A 14,024-nucleotide genomic window follows, 5' to 3' on the forward strand; every position below is an offset into this window, starting at 1 on the left:
GTCTATTGAAAGTCATGAATGCAGCCTTGTGAACTCAGCACCCAGAGAGCTGGCGGCGTCCCTCCCGAGTCCTGTGCCTGCCTCCGGGGTGGGCCCAGGTGACTGCAGCTGCCCCTCAGCCTCTTGGCTCCCATTTCTCCCTCTATCTCATCCTAATTCAGGCTGGGAGAAGAGTCAGGGAGGGGACTTTAGCCTGGTCTGAGCCATCTGTCACTGACTGCTCATCACCCTCCACATAAATGCCCCAGGAATAGCGCATCCTGAGGGGTCATCTCAGGAGGCTGTTTTCTAGGCCTGGCTCTGAGAAGGCACTCAGCTTTATTCACAAATCTCTGCAGGCTGCTTTTCCAGCAGGCTCCCCTGGCTCAGAAACCTCTGGTGTCTCGAGACCTTAGTGTTCAGGCTTAGGTTTCAGAGCCTTAGTCTGTTCGATGCCATCTGGAAGCACCTCTGTGCATCTTCCCTCCCCCAGGTGCTATTTGGGCCTTTGTTTTCTGGTCAGAGATGCTTCTTTTAGGTGCCCATAGTGGGAAATAGTAGAAGAGAAAGCTACAAAGAAGCTGACACTGTTATGGTCAGCAGGTGGAAGGCGCTGCTGTGATCTCCCAGGGCCCTGGGACCTCCCAGAACAACTGGGCATAGAAAGGGCCGCCAGAACAGCCCGAGGTCCCCCTTGGCTTCTTAAATATACTCTGATTCCCAGGAGGGGCCCAGACCCCAGCTTTCTTTCCTGCACCCTCTAGCCCACCGACCTTAGCTCTGTGTACCCCTGACCCAGCCCTGCAGCCCACAGCCCCGAGCTCGAGCCTCTGGGCCTCATGCCGGGCCTGGCAGCAGCCTCAGCTTCATCACAACGTGTGAAATGATGGTCTCCCATTGCCTTGAGCTTGGTGTCTGCTGGGCTGGGGGTTCCATTTCTCAAGCCACCTCTACTCACTCCCTTGAGCTGGATCCCTGCCAGGCTTGCGGAAGTCTCCTCACCATCGGGGCTCCTCCCTGGCCAGGCAGAGTCCCTCCTGCTGCCACAATGTCCCCCAGTGACCCTCTCTGCCTCCTTATGGCCAGTCTGGGTGTGGCCTCACACCCTGACCCATGCACTTCAGCCATTTCACGCCAGAAAGGATAGCTAAAGTAACCCCTTATCCTGTTACTCCTTCACAGCCACCGCCATCCCTGGCAGAAAGGGTGGGAGAGAGGCAGGTCTGGGTGGGGAGAACAGTGTATCTCCAGAGGGACAGTGGCACCATACCACCTCTGCCGAGGCAGTACCCATGTGGATGGGGCGAAAGGAGCCAAGTCTGGGCTGGGGGGCAGGACACCTACTAGATTGTCTGGTTCCTGCCCCTGAGGGGCCATGAAGATGTAGCCATGGGCCTCAGCTTCCCTCTATGACCACAGCCTCTGTGGTCCCCAAATGAGCTCAGAGTCCAACATTCCTGGACCCTGGCCACGGCTTGAGCTCCAGGGCCTGCTGCCCAAGCTGTCCAGGATGTCTTCATTTCTCTCCTTTCTTCTTCTTGGCCTCATTCTTCTCATCCTCCTCTACCTTAATGGCCACTGTGTCCACACTGTCCTTCTTCTTCTTCTTCTTCTTATCCTCTGTGGGGCAGGGGAAAGAGACCATGTGATGGTGGTGAGACAAGGTCCTGGGGTCTGACTGTCCCGAGGGGAAGGGCCCCAGAACCTCCTACATCCTTCCTTCTTCCTACCGGGGAATAGGCTCATCGTTCTATTTGCCTCATGCCAACCAATTTCTGTGCTCTGGTCTCCAGGGGCAAGGTTGGGGCCCCTCCCTGAACCTGCTGTGGTTGGAGCGGAGGAACAGGGTGACTCCAGGCAGCAGAACTGAGGAACTGGCTGGCATAGCAGGGCTCGAGCCAGGGCCAGCTCACCTCCTGGGACTTCTGTGAGCTCATTGAGGGGTGGCACAGTCTCCAGCTTGTCTGTGTACATCTTGGCTGCCTTTCGCTGCAGGTACCGGGCTTCAATCTCCTTCCGGGTCCGTGGCACACGACAGTTGAAGACACAGCACAGGGTGATGACTGTAGGGAGGACAGAGCAGGCTTGGCTGGGGCTGGGGTTCAGACACCCCAGGAATGGCACCCACCTGCCTTCAGGCCCGCCCCCATCCACCCACATGTGTCTCACCCACCAAACTCTGGCAGGAGGCTCAGCATCTTGACAAGACCCCTGTGATGACCAAGGTGGCTTTCCTAAGCGGGGCTGACTTCATGGAGCTGCACAGGCCCCCATGCTTGGAAGGGCCCCTGGCTAAATTATGTCACCAGTCCTGGTCTTGAGGGTCTTTCTGACTAGACTGAGAGTCACTGGAGGGTAAGGCAGAGGTCTGCACCATGACTTAAGCCATAGCTCCCTGGGGGCCATCCAGCACTTCCAATCCAGGCCTCTGGGTGTGCAACTTAGCTTCTCCTCCCCATGCCACTTAGCTTATCCTCCCCATGCCACCGAGAGCTGGGCCAAAGCTGCCTCAGTCATGAGAGGACGTGGCTCTGCATGTCCTCCTCAGCCTCCCAGGACATCCCTGGGCTCTCCCTGGCTAGGGCGGGAGCCCATGAGAGGGCACAGACCCTGCCCTGGGGCGTTCACCTCAGACGGAGTTATTTCAGGAGTGGTTTTCCGGCTGAGGGCAGCTGCACCCACGCCAGTTGGTCCAGGGCATGGAGCTGGCCTGTCTAGTGATGGGCAGGGCAGGTCAGGGTTGCCAGGACCTGGCTGGACTGAGTTTATTTTTCTAAGGCCCCCACAGCCTGACCACCTTGGCCCCAGTCCTAGGGGAGGGGATGGAGCTGGTTCCTATTATAAATCAGATGACCAGACATAAGTTCCTGGCAGACTCCTGGGGGCAGAAAGGCCCAAGGAGGATAAGCCAGGTCTATTTTGGGGAATATGGATCAGATCTATGTAGTCTGGACTGGAGTACCTTCTGGGGTCATTTTATGCAACCAAGGCAGAACCCCTTCAGACAAATATTGTGGTCCCACTAGGTCTCACCCAGGCTCAGAATAAAAGAAAAAAAAAAATGAATGAATGAATGAATGAATGGGATGATCTCAAAGCCTTTGCTTCTGGGAACAGGACTGGACTCTAGAGTGAATGAACTGGGGACCCAACAGCATCCAGGCATACGCTTGGAGGAGGGTGCTGCACAAGGACCCCAGCTGTAGATCTGACTGTCCGGGGGTGGACCTGAGTAGACAGCAGGTCTTATCCAAGAAGCTGGGTCCTGGATTTCTCCAGAACCTGTGTCCATGCCTAAGACCCAAAGCTGGTACCCAATCCTAACCCTTTTGGCTTAGGCCACCTCTTCTAGGCACCCACCAGGAACCTCCTTGGGACCATGCCCACTCAGGCTCCATGCAAGCTGGTCCTAGGCCCTGGGAGGCTGGGGCTTCCAAAGGCACTCAGTGGGCAGCTGATGGCAGCCAGAGCAGGGCTCAAACACCGCCTCTCACTTCAGGCCTGCCCCACACAGCCTGGCCTGGTTGCTTCTCTTCAAAGAAGCGAGACACAAAGAGCTTTGGGTCAAGTTCCAGGGCCCAGGCAGAGGCTTGGGATATAAGTCCCTGGGTCTGGAGGAGACCTCCAGGGGTACCCCATCTAGCCCCATCCCCTTTCCCTGCAGGGCTTTGAGGGCGATTCTCCAATAACAGCCTCACCACGTAGGCCCAAGCGGACTGGGAAGCAGGAAAAATGTTTTCCCCCAGGAAAGGGAGCTGTGTTATCCCCACTGCCTAGATCCGGCAATGGAAGGTAACAAGTGCTGCCTGCTGCTCAGGCGTCTTGGGACTATCCCTTACCCTTTCTAGGAAATGGGGTTAGAGATGGTCTGTGTGGTTGATATCCGAGTGCTACTTGGGGTCTGACACTGCAATTTTCTCATGTGGCCCCAGGCACCTTTGTTGTGTCTTGAGGCCCACAGTGCTCTCCCTGCTGCTCCCTAGACCTGCGTCCTAGGCTGTGCCTGTGGCTCCTGTAGGGCAGATGACCACCCAGCCCTGCAGCGGGCTGTTTCCCTCTCTGGACACCTGGCTGAGGCTGCAGGCACACCTGTCTGTCTGTGGGGCCTCCACAAAGATGCCTGACTGGTTCTCAGCCTCGGCTGGGAACAAAGCACAGGCTCTTGGTCAGATGGGGGGCGGGGATTTTCTGCAGGGCAGATATTTTCTCTTGGGATGGCACTTCTGGTGCCAGGAGAAGCACATGCAAATCAGATGTCATGTGTTCCTTGGAGCCCCTCACATCTGGGTGGGCTCTCTGTCGACCACCCAGCTCTCTGGGGCTCCCCATCCCGGGACAGCTTCGACTGGGACTAAGTGCAGCTTTCGCCTCCCCACCCAGGTTGCACTCAGCAAATGTCCAGTTGGGGTCATTTGAGACCCTGCACGAGGCTGCATCTCCTCCAGTCTCTGCTTACAGTATTCCCTCTGCCCAGAATGCCTTTCCAGCCTCCCCCCTGCAAAACCCCATCCACCCGCCCACTGGTCTGCAGCGCAGAGGACCCTCCTCTGTGACGCCTTTGCAGGGGAGCAGGCTGCTTCTCCCTTTACTGCCTGCATTCCGCCACGCTTTGCTTTTGCCTCGTGGGAACCTCTGTCAGACTGTTTTGTGCCATGGCAGCCTCCCCACTCGGCCTCTGTCTCCTGTGCCTTTCTGTCCCCTTCCCCACCTCCAGACCTCCACCCTGAAGGAAGGGCTAAGGGGAGCAGGCCAAGCCCATTTCTGCTGTGACTTTGCATCAAGAAGCTCCCAGAGCCCAGGAGAGGAATGGGTTTCCTGCTTTTAATTGAGGCGGGTGTGAGTCATTCCTGGAAAATGGTATTTGACAAGGCAGGGATCGAAGCCTGGGAGCCACATCTGTTGGGCGTCTGGGGAGCCTCTAGTGGAGGATGGCTTTGTTGGGGCCCCTGGGTGTGGGCCTTTAAGCTGGCCAAACTGCAGGAAAAGCATCAGGAGGCCAGCCATAGGGAAAAATGACACGTCCTCGTCCTAGTCCTCAGTTCAGTGGAGTTCCCTGTAATTACCGTAATTGCCATGTGGCTACCTCCCTGGGTCCGGCAGAACACTTCAGGTCACCACCGGCCTGTCAGCCCTCCACAGGGAGTTTGTGAGGATCAGGAGGTGCCAGAAACCACTGTGGGTCTCCTGCGGGTGCCTGGCCTACTTGCACTGCCCGGAATTGCTGCTCCGAGCCCTCTGGGGGGCAGGCGGTGCTGCGTTCCCACTGCAGTGTGGCGGAGAGGGAAGGGAACAGCTACTCACTGATGGACAACACGAACAGTGAAAAGATGCCCACCACGTGCCACAGGCGCATGTCCCAGAACACCACTGTCTCCTTGGTCAGCGGGGGCGGCTTGGGCTTGGGCGGGGCCGTGCTGGGCTGTGGGTCAGGAGAGAGGGGAGTGAGTTAGGCAGAGGCCAGCTGGCTGGAACCTGCTGAGAAGGGCCCAGGTCTCAGCAAACACTCAGCCCAAGCATATCAGAATCTCCTAGAATCAACTCTCTTAAGCATGCACTACCAACACCCTAGACCTAGGAAAGTTCCAGATTTAGAGCAAGAGAACTGAGCAGAGCCAGGGATTTGAAGTGGGAGGGTGGTTGATGCTTGGGGAAACCAAGGCCTGGAGGAGCAAACATGGATGGCTTGTCCTGGCCAGGCTCAAGACCCCTACGAACACACCCTCCGACTCCAGTCCTGGGCTCCACCCAGGCAGATGGGGTCTCAGGACCAAGGCCAGAGACAAGGTAAGGCCTAGGGGGTGCTGGTTGACTGGCTTTGCTCTCACATCTCCCCAGTGAGGGTGAGGTGTGGAGCTAGGAGTCAGGGCCTCATCGTTCTGCCAGCTGGCCTGGACCCCTGCCAGGCGGCCTCCTTTGGTCGCCTACCCTACTAGGAGTCACTCTCTGAACAGAAGGCTGCCAGAGTGTCCACAGGACAGGCACTGAATAAGTAAAAGGCCTGCAGTGCTGCGGCGACACCTGGAGGCCAAAAGGCAGAATCGTGGCTGTAGCATGCCTGAATAGAGCACAGCCAGACACTCCCACTTTCCAGGGGGATGTGACCCTGCCCTGGGGGACTGAAGGGATAGGACACTGCCCCAGGGTCTAGAGGACACAGTCCTGCCCCCGGTCTGAGAGGACACAGCCCTGCTCCTGGGTGTCTAGGGGACATGATCCTGGCCCTGGGTGTCTAGGTACATGCTTCACCCTGGGTGTCTAGGGGACATGGTTCTGCCCTGAGTGTCTAGGGGACATGATTCTGCCCTGGGTGTCTAGGGGATATGCTTCACCCTGGGTGTCTAGGGGACATGGTCCTGCCCTGGGTGTCTAGGGGACATGATTCTGCCCTGGGTGTCTAGGGGATATGCTTCACCCTGGGTGTCTAGGGGACATGGTCCTGCCCTAGGGGACATGGTCCTGCCCTGGGTGTCTAGGGGACATGATTCTGCCCTGGGTGTCTAGGGGACATGGTCCTGCCCTGGGTGTCTAGGGGACATGGTTCACCCTGGGTATCTAGGGACATGGCCCTGGCCCTGGGTGTCTAGGGGACATGGCTCTGCCCTGGGTGTCTCAGGGACATGGTCCTGCCCTGGGTGTCTAGGGGACACAGTCCTCCCTAGGTCTGAAGGGACATGGACCCACAGTGTGGATTTTGAGTAGATCTGTCCCTGACCAGAGATGGATATGACCCCATGTCTGTCACTTAGTGTGGCGGAGGGGTAGGGAGAGGGGTCTGTCCTCTGAGGGAGAGAGAACCCTGGGGCATATGAGCGAGATGTTGTCCCCTGATTACCAAATAAGGACAGACACGAGTAGTCCCTTCTGGTTTTCTGAGAAGAAAGGCAACCTGCAGTTCGACCATCCAGTCCTTCTTCCCAGGTCCATAAACATGGATTAGGCATCTGTCATGAGCCAGGTGCTTCTTCATCTAGTGCATGCCACCCTTCAGCGTGGGTTGCAGAACTCAAGAGAGGATCAGCAACCTGTCCCAGGTCACCCAGAGGATCTGTGGTCTGGGATTGGTACCTGATTCTCAGGCTGTTTTCTCCTTGCCAGGGTGAGCTATTGACAAGATGACACCATTCCTCAGTACTGTCCCCTGGATATATGTGAGGAGTCAGACATGTATGTAAAGTTGGGGAACATGTGTGAGGTTGGGCACACGTGTGGTTGGTGTGCATGTGGGTGTGGTCAGGGACATGTCTGTGCCATTAGGGTTAGGGGCTTGGTGGTGGCAGCTGCCCTAATTCTAAGGCCCAATGTGTTGGCCCGATTGGTTGTATGACTGGAAGACTCTGAGGGCCATGGCAAAGTTCTCAGGTTCTGAGCCAAGGCAGCTCACTTCCTACACATTCTTGCCCCAGCCCTGATGTGGGTGGAGCTGGGCCTACTCTCACTGATAGGGGTCTTGGGTGGACAACAGCAGGTAACAGCCGGTCTTCTCCTCATGGTGGGACCTGCTGGGGTCTGATTTCTGGAGCATGGAGGCCCCCACCTCCTTCAGGGCCTCATGGGCTGATGGAGGGTGATGGTGAGCCACGCAGGGCTGAGGTGGGTGGTGACATGGCCCCCAGCCCTGCCTATGTCTCTGCTGCTTCTGTGAGGGAAGAGCTAGGGCTTTGCTCAGGCTGTAGGCAGATGTCAGGCAGATGGCCTCCAAATGCAATTTCCTGTGATGAACTGGGAGAAGATGAGTTCCTGGGGGTGAGGGAGAAGGGTCCTTGGCTCAGAACTGACTTAACCCCCCGCCCCCAGCTTTCTGTCTGCACCTAGGCCAGCTCAGTTTCTGTACCCAGGCCTCAGGACAGCCTGTGAGGGGCCTAAGTATGCCCCACGGGGCTCAAGCCAGCATAGCTCCCCTTACAGGGACACTGGAGCTGACACCTGACTCTAGCCCAGCTTCGTGGTCATGCCCTCTGGGCAACAGCAGGGACAGGCTACATCTGGATTCAGGGCTCTGTCCCTATGTCCCCATCAAACCCTCCAGTTCAGGGCTGTGTCCCCCCATAATGACCTCCCCATGGCTCTGTCCTCCCTATCCCACACTGTCCCCAAGCCCCTGCCACTCAGGACTTCCCTGGGCACCTCTAACTGCCTCTGCATTTCTGTTTTCCTGCTCCTTCTGGTCCGCCCCTGCCTGCACAGCCTGCATCCCCTGCTCCTCCCTTGCCTGGGCTCTTGGGCCTTCTCCTTCGGGTCTCACAATCCAGAACTCTAGGTCTGGTCTGCCAGCTCCCTCGTTGGCTCCCCTTTCAGGCTCAGCAGGAGTGGGGTACAAGGGGGTTAGGGAGGCTACAGATGGCCCCACCCTTCCTGGCTCCAGCCGGGCTCTGTACAACCACCCAGCCATCCTCTCCACCTGCTGCTGTGCTATCTCAGCAGCTCCTCCCACCTCTCCCACTGTGTGCCTGCTTCCAATTTACCCTCCTTTCAACCCAGAACTCATCCTGACTCATCCCTGAGCAGAAACTTTCTAAAGCTCCCGGTTATCACCAGGACCAAGTCAGACTCCCCAGTCCCTGGGTCCTGCCCTGCCTGCCCCTCTGGACCTAGTGCTCCACATGGCTTCTCTGTAAAGGGTCTCCTCATCCTGCTGCCCCCACTGTCCAACTTGGAATGCCCTCATCTCTATCTTAAGGCTATATCTCCCCCTCCATTAGACAGGGGTCCCTGGAGCATCTCTGGAGATAGAGGCTGTTGCCTCCAGAAGACCCTAAATTCAGAGTCTAGATCTGCTCCATCAGACTAGAGGTCCAGAAAACCCAGGGCTGTGCACCTCCCCGCCAGTGAGACCAAAGGCTGGAGGATGGGGACCCAGTATCCCCCATCAGTCTGGGCAGGGCTGTGTCCCCAGACTGGGAATCCCTAAAGTCAAGGTGAGTCTCCCTCGTTCAGACTAATGTTCCAGAAATCGGGGACTGTGCCCTTCCATCAGACCAGGAACCCCAAGAGTGGGGGCTGAGTCTCTCTCACAGCCTGGCAGGGGGCTTGGGGCAGGGCTGCATCGCCCAGGAGACTGGATCTCTCAGGGCAAGAGGAAGGGATCAAACAAGCTCCGGATCAGAAAGGCGCCCCCTCTCCCCCAGCGCCCTGCCTGGAGGGTGACAGCCTCCCCAGCCCCTCCGCGCGGCGGCCTCACCTCCACCAGCTGCCCGGCAACCCCCGCGAGGCACACCCCGAGTGCGGCGCCGCCCAGCACCCAGAGGGTCCCCGCGCCCGGCTGCCCCGCCATCTTCGCGCCACCGCGCCGCTTGCGGAGCCCAGGGACGAACGGGCCGGCCGCCGGTCACTGCCCCTGCCAGTCGCTGCGAGCTTTGGCCACGGGTAGTGAGCGAGCATCATTTATTCATCCTCGGTGTCAGGTTCCCGCGCCTCCCGCCCCCGCCATCGCTTCGGTGGAGGGCCCGCCCCCTCCCTCCCGGGAGATCGGGCTGCAGGCTCCCCATCCCTGCCTCCACCTTCCGCGCCCCCGGGGACACTGAGGTGGGGGTGGGCGGGAGAGAGGACAGGTTGGGGCCAGGTCCCTAATCAACAGGTCCCCCTCCCTTCTGCAAATGGGCCTCAGTTTCTCCATATGGGACAAGGAGGTGGAGCTGGAATCTGCTGATCTAGGAGGCCCTTCCCATTCTGTCATGCTAGATTTGAAAAATATACTGGATTTGAGTTTGGAGGGGGCAGAGCGGGCAGGTTGCCATGGTGACAGGCACTCAGGGATGTCCTGGTCTTTCTGGCCTGGCTTCCTGCCCAGAGGCGGCTCTGGTCACCCTGGACACCAGAGCCGGAGAGCAGGAGATGGTATGGTCAGAGCTGCCAGCCGGCAGTGTTATGGAGAGTTCCAGAAGAAGCCAGCATCTTCAGCCCCACAGGACAGAAGTCGGCCGCCCCTGGAAGGGCTGGAAGACTATTTTCTGACCCTGACTGCCCTCAATCTCTGCCCCAGCCTGAACGCTGACTCTGACTTCAGTCTAAGCGCAAGGACCCCGACCTCATGCTGAAGTTGACCCACACTGCACTCTGGCCCTGACCCCATGTTGAGCCTTGACAACTGAGGGACAGAAGGAGGTTCTGAGGAAATGTAGAGACCTGGGGGAGGGGCTGAAGACTTAAGAAGAGGAGTGGGGAGGCCTGGAGTTGGTAGACTCCTCCTCCCTCCTTTCCTTCCTTCCTTCCTTCCATTCTTGTCCTGCTGCTGAGTGTTGGAAGAAGCAGTCCAGGTGTTGGGCCCCTGGAACCCTTATCACCAGGGACACCGGTGAAGGTCTGCGCAGGCTGGGGATGGCCCAGCAAGGCCTGCCCTGAGAACCGGGGAGACCTTGTGGCTCCAGAGCCCCGTGAGGTTCTGGCCTGGACATGCCATGAATGGGCAAGGACCACAGCAGGCTGCAGCAGGGAGCAGAGGGCCACCTGCGGTCACCTGCCAGTGTCAGGGAGGGCCACCTGTGGGCACCTGCCAGTGTCAGGGCCTGGAGATGACAGCCAGCGAGGAAAACAAGAGCTGCTGGAGAAGGGCTGTGGCCCAGGAGACCCATCGAGGAAACGCTCAACAGCAGGAGGCTAAATCCGGGGATTGAGTGGGCTGGGCCAGCCAGTCCTCCCCAGGCATGCCCTGGCCAGGCAAACAGGAACTCTGCTAAAATCCAGATCACTTGTTACATCACTCCAATCCCCACTTCCTCATGCTGCTGCTCACAGGCCAGACTAGGGAAAGCCACACTGACCAGTCAGGGAGGTCACCCTCGGGACATGGGGTCAGGGAAGCTGGACAGGGTGAGGACTAAGTGAGCCTGTCAGTGATGCATTGAGCAAAGCGTTACTCCTCTGTTTCTGTTTCTTATCCATGGAGTGGGGAGGGTGAGACTCCCAGGACTGATGTGAGGATGATATGAATTAATGAATATGGGAGTGCTGGCTCTCCTTAGCAGGACAGGTAGCACTCTGCTGCTTACAGGCTTCCAATCACAGCTCAGCCAAGGGGAGAGCTATTTCTGTTTTCTGTAAAGTTCATCCATCCATCAAGAAGTAGGGCAAGCCCAGTGAATAAATCTGAAAGAAAATACAATCACATGCATCTTCCGGTGTCCCCTGAGATGGCCCCTGCTCTGCGTGGGTTCCACTTCTCTGCAGACTTCTGAACACAGCTGAGATCTCACTGTACACTATTTCTGTGTACTGTACACTGGGTACACTTTTGTACCCAGAACTTTTTTTTAACCAACTCAAGTACTCTAGATCCTCCTTGACCCCACCACAGCCAAATACTATCACACGGGCTTCAAAGTCAAACTGATTGAACTTAAATAGCAGGGTGTCCCAAGGGTCTCAGTGCAGTTTTAAGCTTTAATAACTTCAGAAGTATAAAATACAAATGTATAAGAGACACCATTTAGCCAGGTGCTGTGGCTCATGCCTGTCATCCCAGCACCTTGGGAGGCCAAGGTAGGCGGATCACCTGAGGTCAGGAGTTCGAGACCAGCCTGACCAACATGGAGAAACCCCACCTCTACCAAATATACAAAATTAGCTGGGCATGGTGGCGCATGCCTGTAACCCCAGCTACTCATGAGGCTGAGGCAGGAGAATCGCTTGAACCTGGGAGGCAGAGGTTGCGGTGAGCTGAGATCGTGCCATTGCACTCCAGCCTGGGCAGCAACAAGAGTGAAACTCTGTCTCAAAAAACAAAACAAAGCAGCATTTGAAAGTTTAAGTTTCCTTTTGTGCCTCTGAAGATAGTCAAAGTTGACTGAAAGAAATTTAAGTCGACTGAGTGTGGTGGCTCATGCCTGTAATCCTAACACTGGGAAGTTGAGGTGGGAGGAATGCTTGAGACCAGGAGTTTGAGACCAGCCTAAGCAATATAGTGAGACCCCTGTCTCTCTAAAAATAAATATGTAAATAAAAACAAAAAAAGAAAAGAAAAGAAAAGGAAACAGGTCATTCAAAATTCACAAAACTAAAGTAGCATAAAGAGAATTTAAACAAACTTTCAAAACATTTTTTTGGGAAATTTGTAGCTTTATATGTCCTAACTTCTGAAGTTATTAAAGCTTAAAACTGCACTAAGGTTTCTGGGACATGAGCATACTGACAGCTGTGAGCCCTCAGGTGGGCTACTTAACCTCTCTGAGCTTTAGTCCCTCATCTGTAAAACAGATAAAATTCAGGATCATGGGCCAGGTGCAGTGGCTCACACCTTTGGGAGGCCAAGGTAGGAGGATCATTTGAGCCCAGGAGTTCGAGACCAGCCTGGGCAACATAGCAAAATGCCATCTCTATTTTTTTAAAAATTCAGTATCATGCACCAGCATATCACAAGCCTTCATTAAATGCTAGTCATTATGATTATTATCACTCTTGTTAAAGGCTGTGTGATACTACACTGTATAAAAACTCAACAAGGACCAGGTGTGGTGGCTCACGCCTGTAATCACAGCACTTTGGGAGGCTGAGGTGGGTGGATCACCAGGTCAGGAGATCGAGACCATCCTGGCTAACACAGTGAAACCCCATCTGTACTAAAAATACAAAACATTAGCCGGTAGCATGTGCCTGTAGTCCCAGCTACTCGGGAGGCTGAGGCAGGAGAATTGCTTGAACCCAGGAGGAGGTGGTTGCAGTGAGCTGAGATCGCGCCACTGCACTCCAGCCTGGGTGACAGAGCAAGACTCCATCTCAAAAGAAAAAAAAAAGAAAAGAAAAGAAAAGAAAAAAACCTTGTTGGATCTCTGTCCTATTGTTGGACATTTCCATTGCTTCCCATTCTCTAGTATTAAACACCACGTTAAGGCGAACATCCTGAAAGTTGAAAACTCTCTCAAACTGTATCTTTTCCTCTGCACGTACACCAACACAACAATCATCCACACAGAAGTCTTCTGTGATCAAATGTGTGGGTTTTTCCCCTAAACGCCAAGCAGCAGACACCAACTGAGTGCCTTCCAATTCAATTCTGATAGGATCTACCTGGAGATAGTGTCAGATCTCACAGATTGAGGCCTCAGTTCCCAAGACTACCCACCCAGCCCCAAGACACTAGTCCAGTCTGGCCTCTGGAACTTCTGACCAAGCGGCTTCACGTTGGGGTTCCTACAACCTCCTCTTTGGGCTTCATTTGCTGGAGTAGGTCACAGAACTCAGGGAAGCACTGACTTACTTTTACTGGTTTACTGTAAAGGGTATTACAAAGGATACAGGTGAAGAGATGCATAGGGTGAGATATGGAGGAAGGGATGTGGGGCTTCCACACCCTCCTGGGCATGCCACCCAGCCTCCGCATGTTCAGCCATTTGGAAGCCCTCTGAACCCTGTCCTCCTGGGGTTTATGGAGGCTTCATGACATCTGCATTCCTTCCTCCCAGAGTACAGGACAGGACCCTCTCTGCGGAGAATCTTAAGATTCACAATCAGAAAGGTGCAGGAAGATTAGGGTCCTGGCTTGGGGCAGGCGAAAGCAGGGCAGGAGAAGGTCAGAGAGATTCCGTTTCCTGGGGCCTGCCCTGAGGCCCAACACATTATAGCCAAAGACTGTAACAAGGGCAATGGGAGCTATGAGCCAGGAGCTGAGGATGAAAATCAGTACCTAACACCACATGGGGTTTTTTTCCCCCCATCTTTGAGGGACTTTACATCTCTGAGGGCTTTTCAGTAAGGAATTTAAGTTCATAGAGGGTTTATGCCCTGCCTATGGTCACACAGGAACTATGGCCTCCAACTCAGCCTTTGCCTCCAACCCAGGACACTGCCCAGTGTCCAGTGCTGTTTCTGCTCTTACGAGGACCTCATCTTAGGAGGCCCCCACATCCCTCTGCACCCCAAAATCAGTTGGGCCCATCATATCTGGAGTTGGGGAGCTCTGGACTCCAAGTCCTCCAGCCTTGATCCCTGGAAGACAGTGTCCTCTCCATACATGGTGCTGTGAATGCTGGCCTGCAGAACCCTGCTTCTCCCTCCTGTACTATTTTTAGCTCCTGTGAGTTTCCTGTAGGGACCCAGTCCAGCCTCCAGGGCCT

At 55.7% G+C, this 14,024-nt stretch overlaps 1 protein-coding gene across 1 annotated transcript; it reads right to left on the reverse strand.

The window, feature by feature from the left end:
- Positions 1-299: 299 nt before the first annotated feature.
- On the reverse strand, positions 300-9,394 carry TMIE (transmembrane inner ear). The gene is made up of 4 exons (XM_011981053.1): positions 9,158-9,394; positions 5,281-5,398; positions 1,893-2,042; positions 300-1,599 (listed from the first exon to the last, which is right to left on the reverse strand). The coding sequence occupies exons 1-4, from the start codon at positions 9,248-9,250 to the stop codon at positions 1,496-1,498; spliced, it is 465 nt and encodes a 154-aa protein (XP_011836443.1). The 5' UTR covers positions 9,251-9,394; the 3' UTR covers positions 300-1,495.
- Between the last annotated feature and the right edge of the window lie 4,630 nt (positions 9,395-14,024).

The sequence above is a fragment of the Mandrillus leucophaeus genome, unplaced genomic scaffold (genome assembly GCF_000951045.1).
Source record: "Mandrillus leucophaeus isolate KB7577 unplaced genomic scaffold, Mleu.le_1.0 Scaffold22, whole genome shotgun sequence".
NCBI classification, from domain to species: domain Eukaryota; kingdom Metazoa; phylum Chordata; class Mammalia; order Primates; family Cercopithecidae; genus Mandrillus; species Mandrillus leucophaeus.

Bases quoted from the DNA above. Each gene is read 5' to 3' on its own strand.
- TMIE (XM_011981053.1), bottom strand. From the start codon at position 9,250: ATGGCGGGGCAGCCGGGCGCGGGGACCCTCTGGGTGCTGGGCGGCGCC. The intron at 5,399-9,157 runs GTGAGGCCGCCG...CCTGACCCACAG, and splicing joins TTGCCGGGCAGCTGGTGGAG to CCCAGCACGGCCCCGCCCAA. The intron at 2,043-5,280 runs GTGAGTAGCTGT...TCCTCCCTACAG, and splicing joins ACTGTTCGTGTTGTCCATCA to TCATCACCCTGTGCTGTGTC.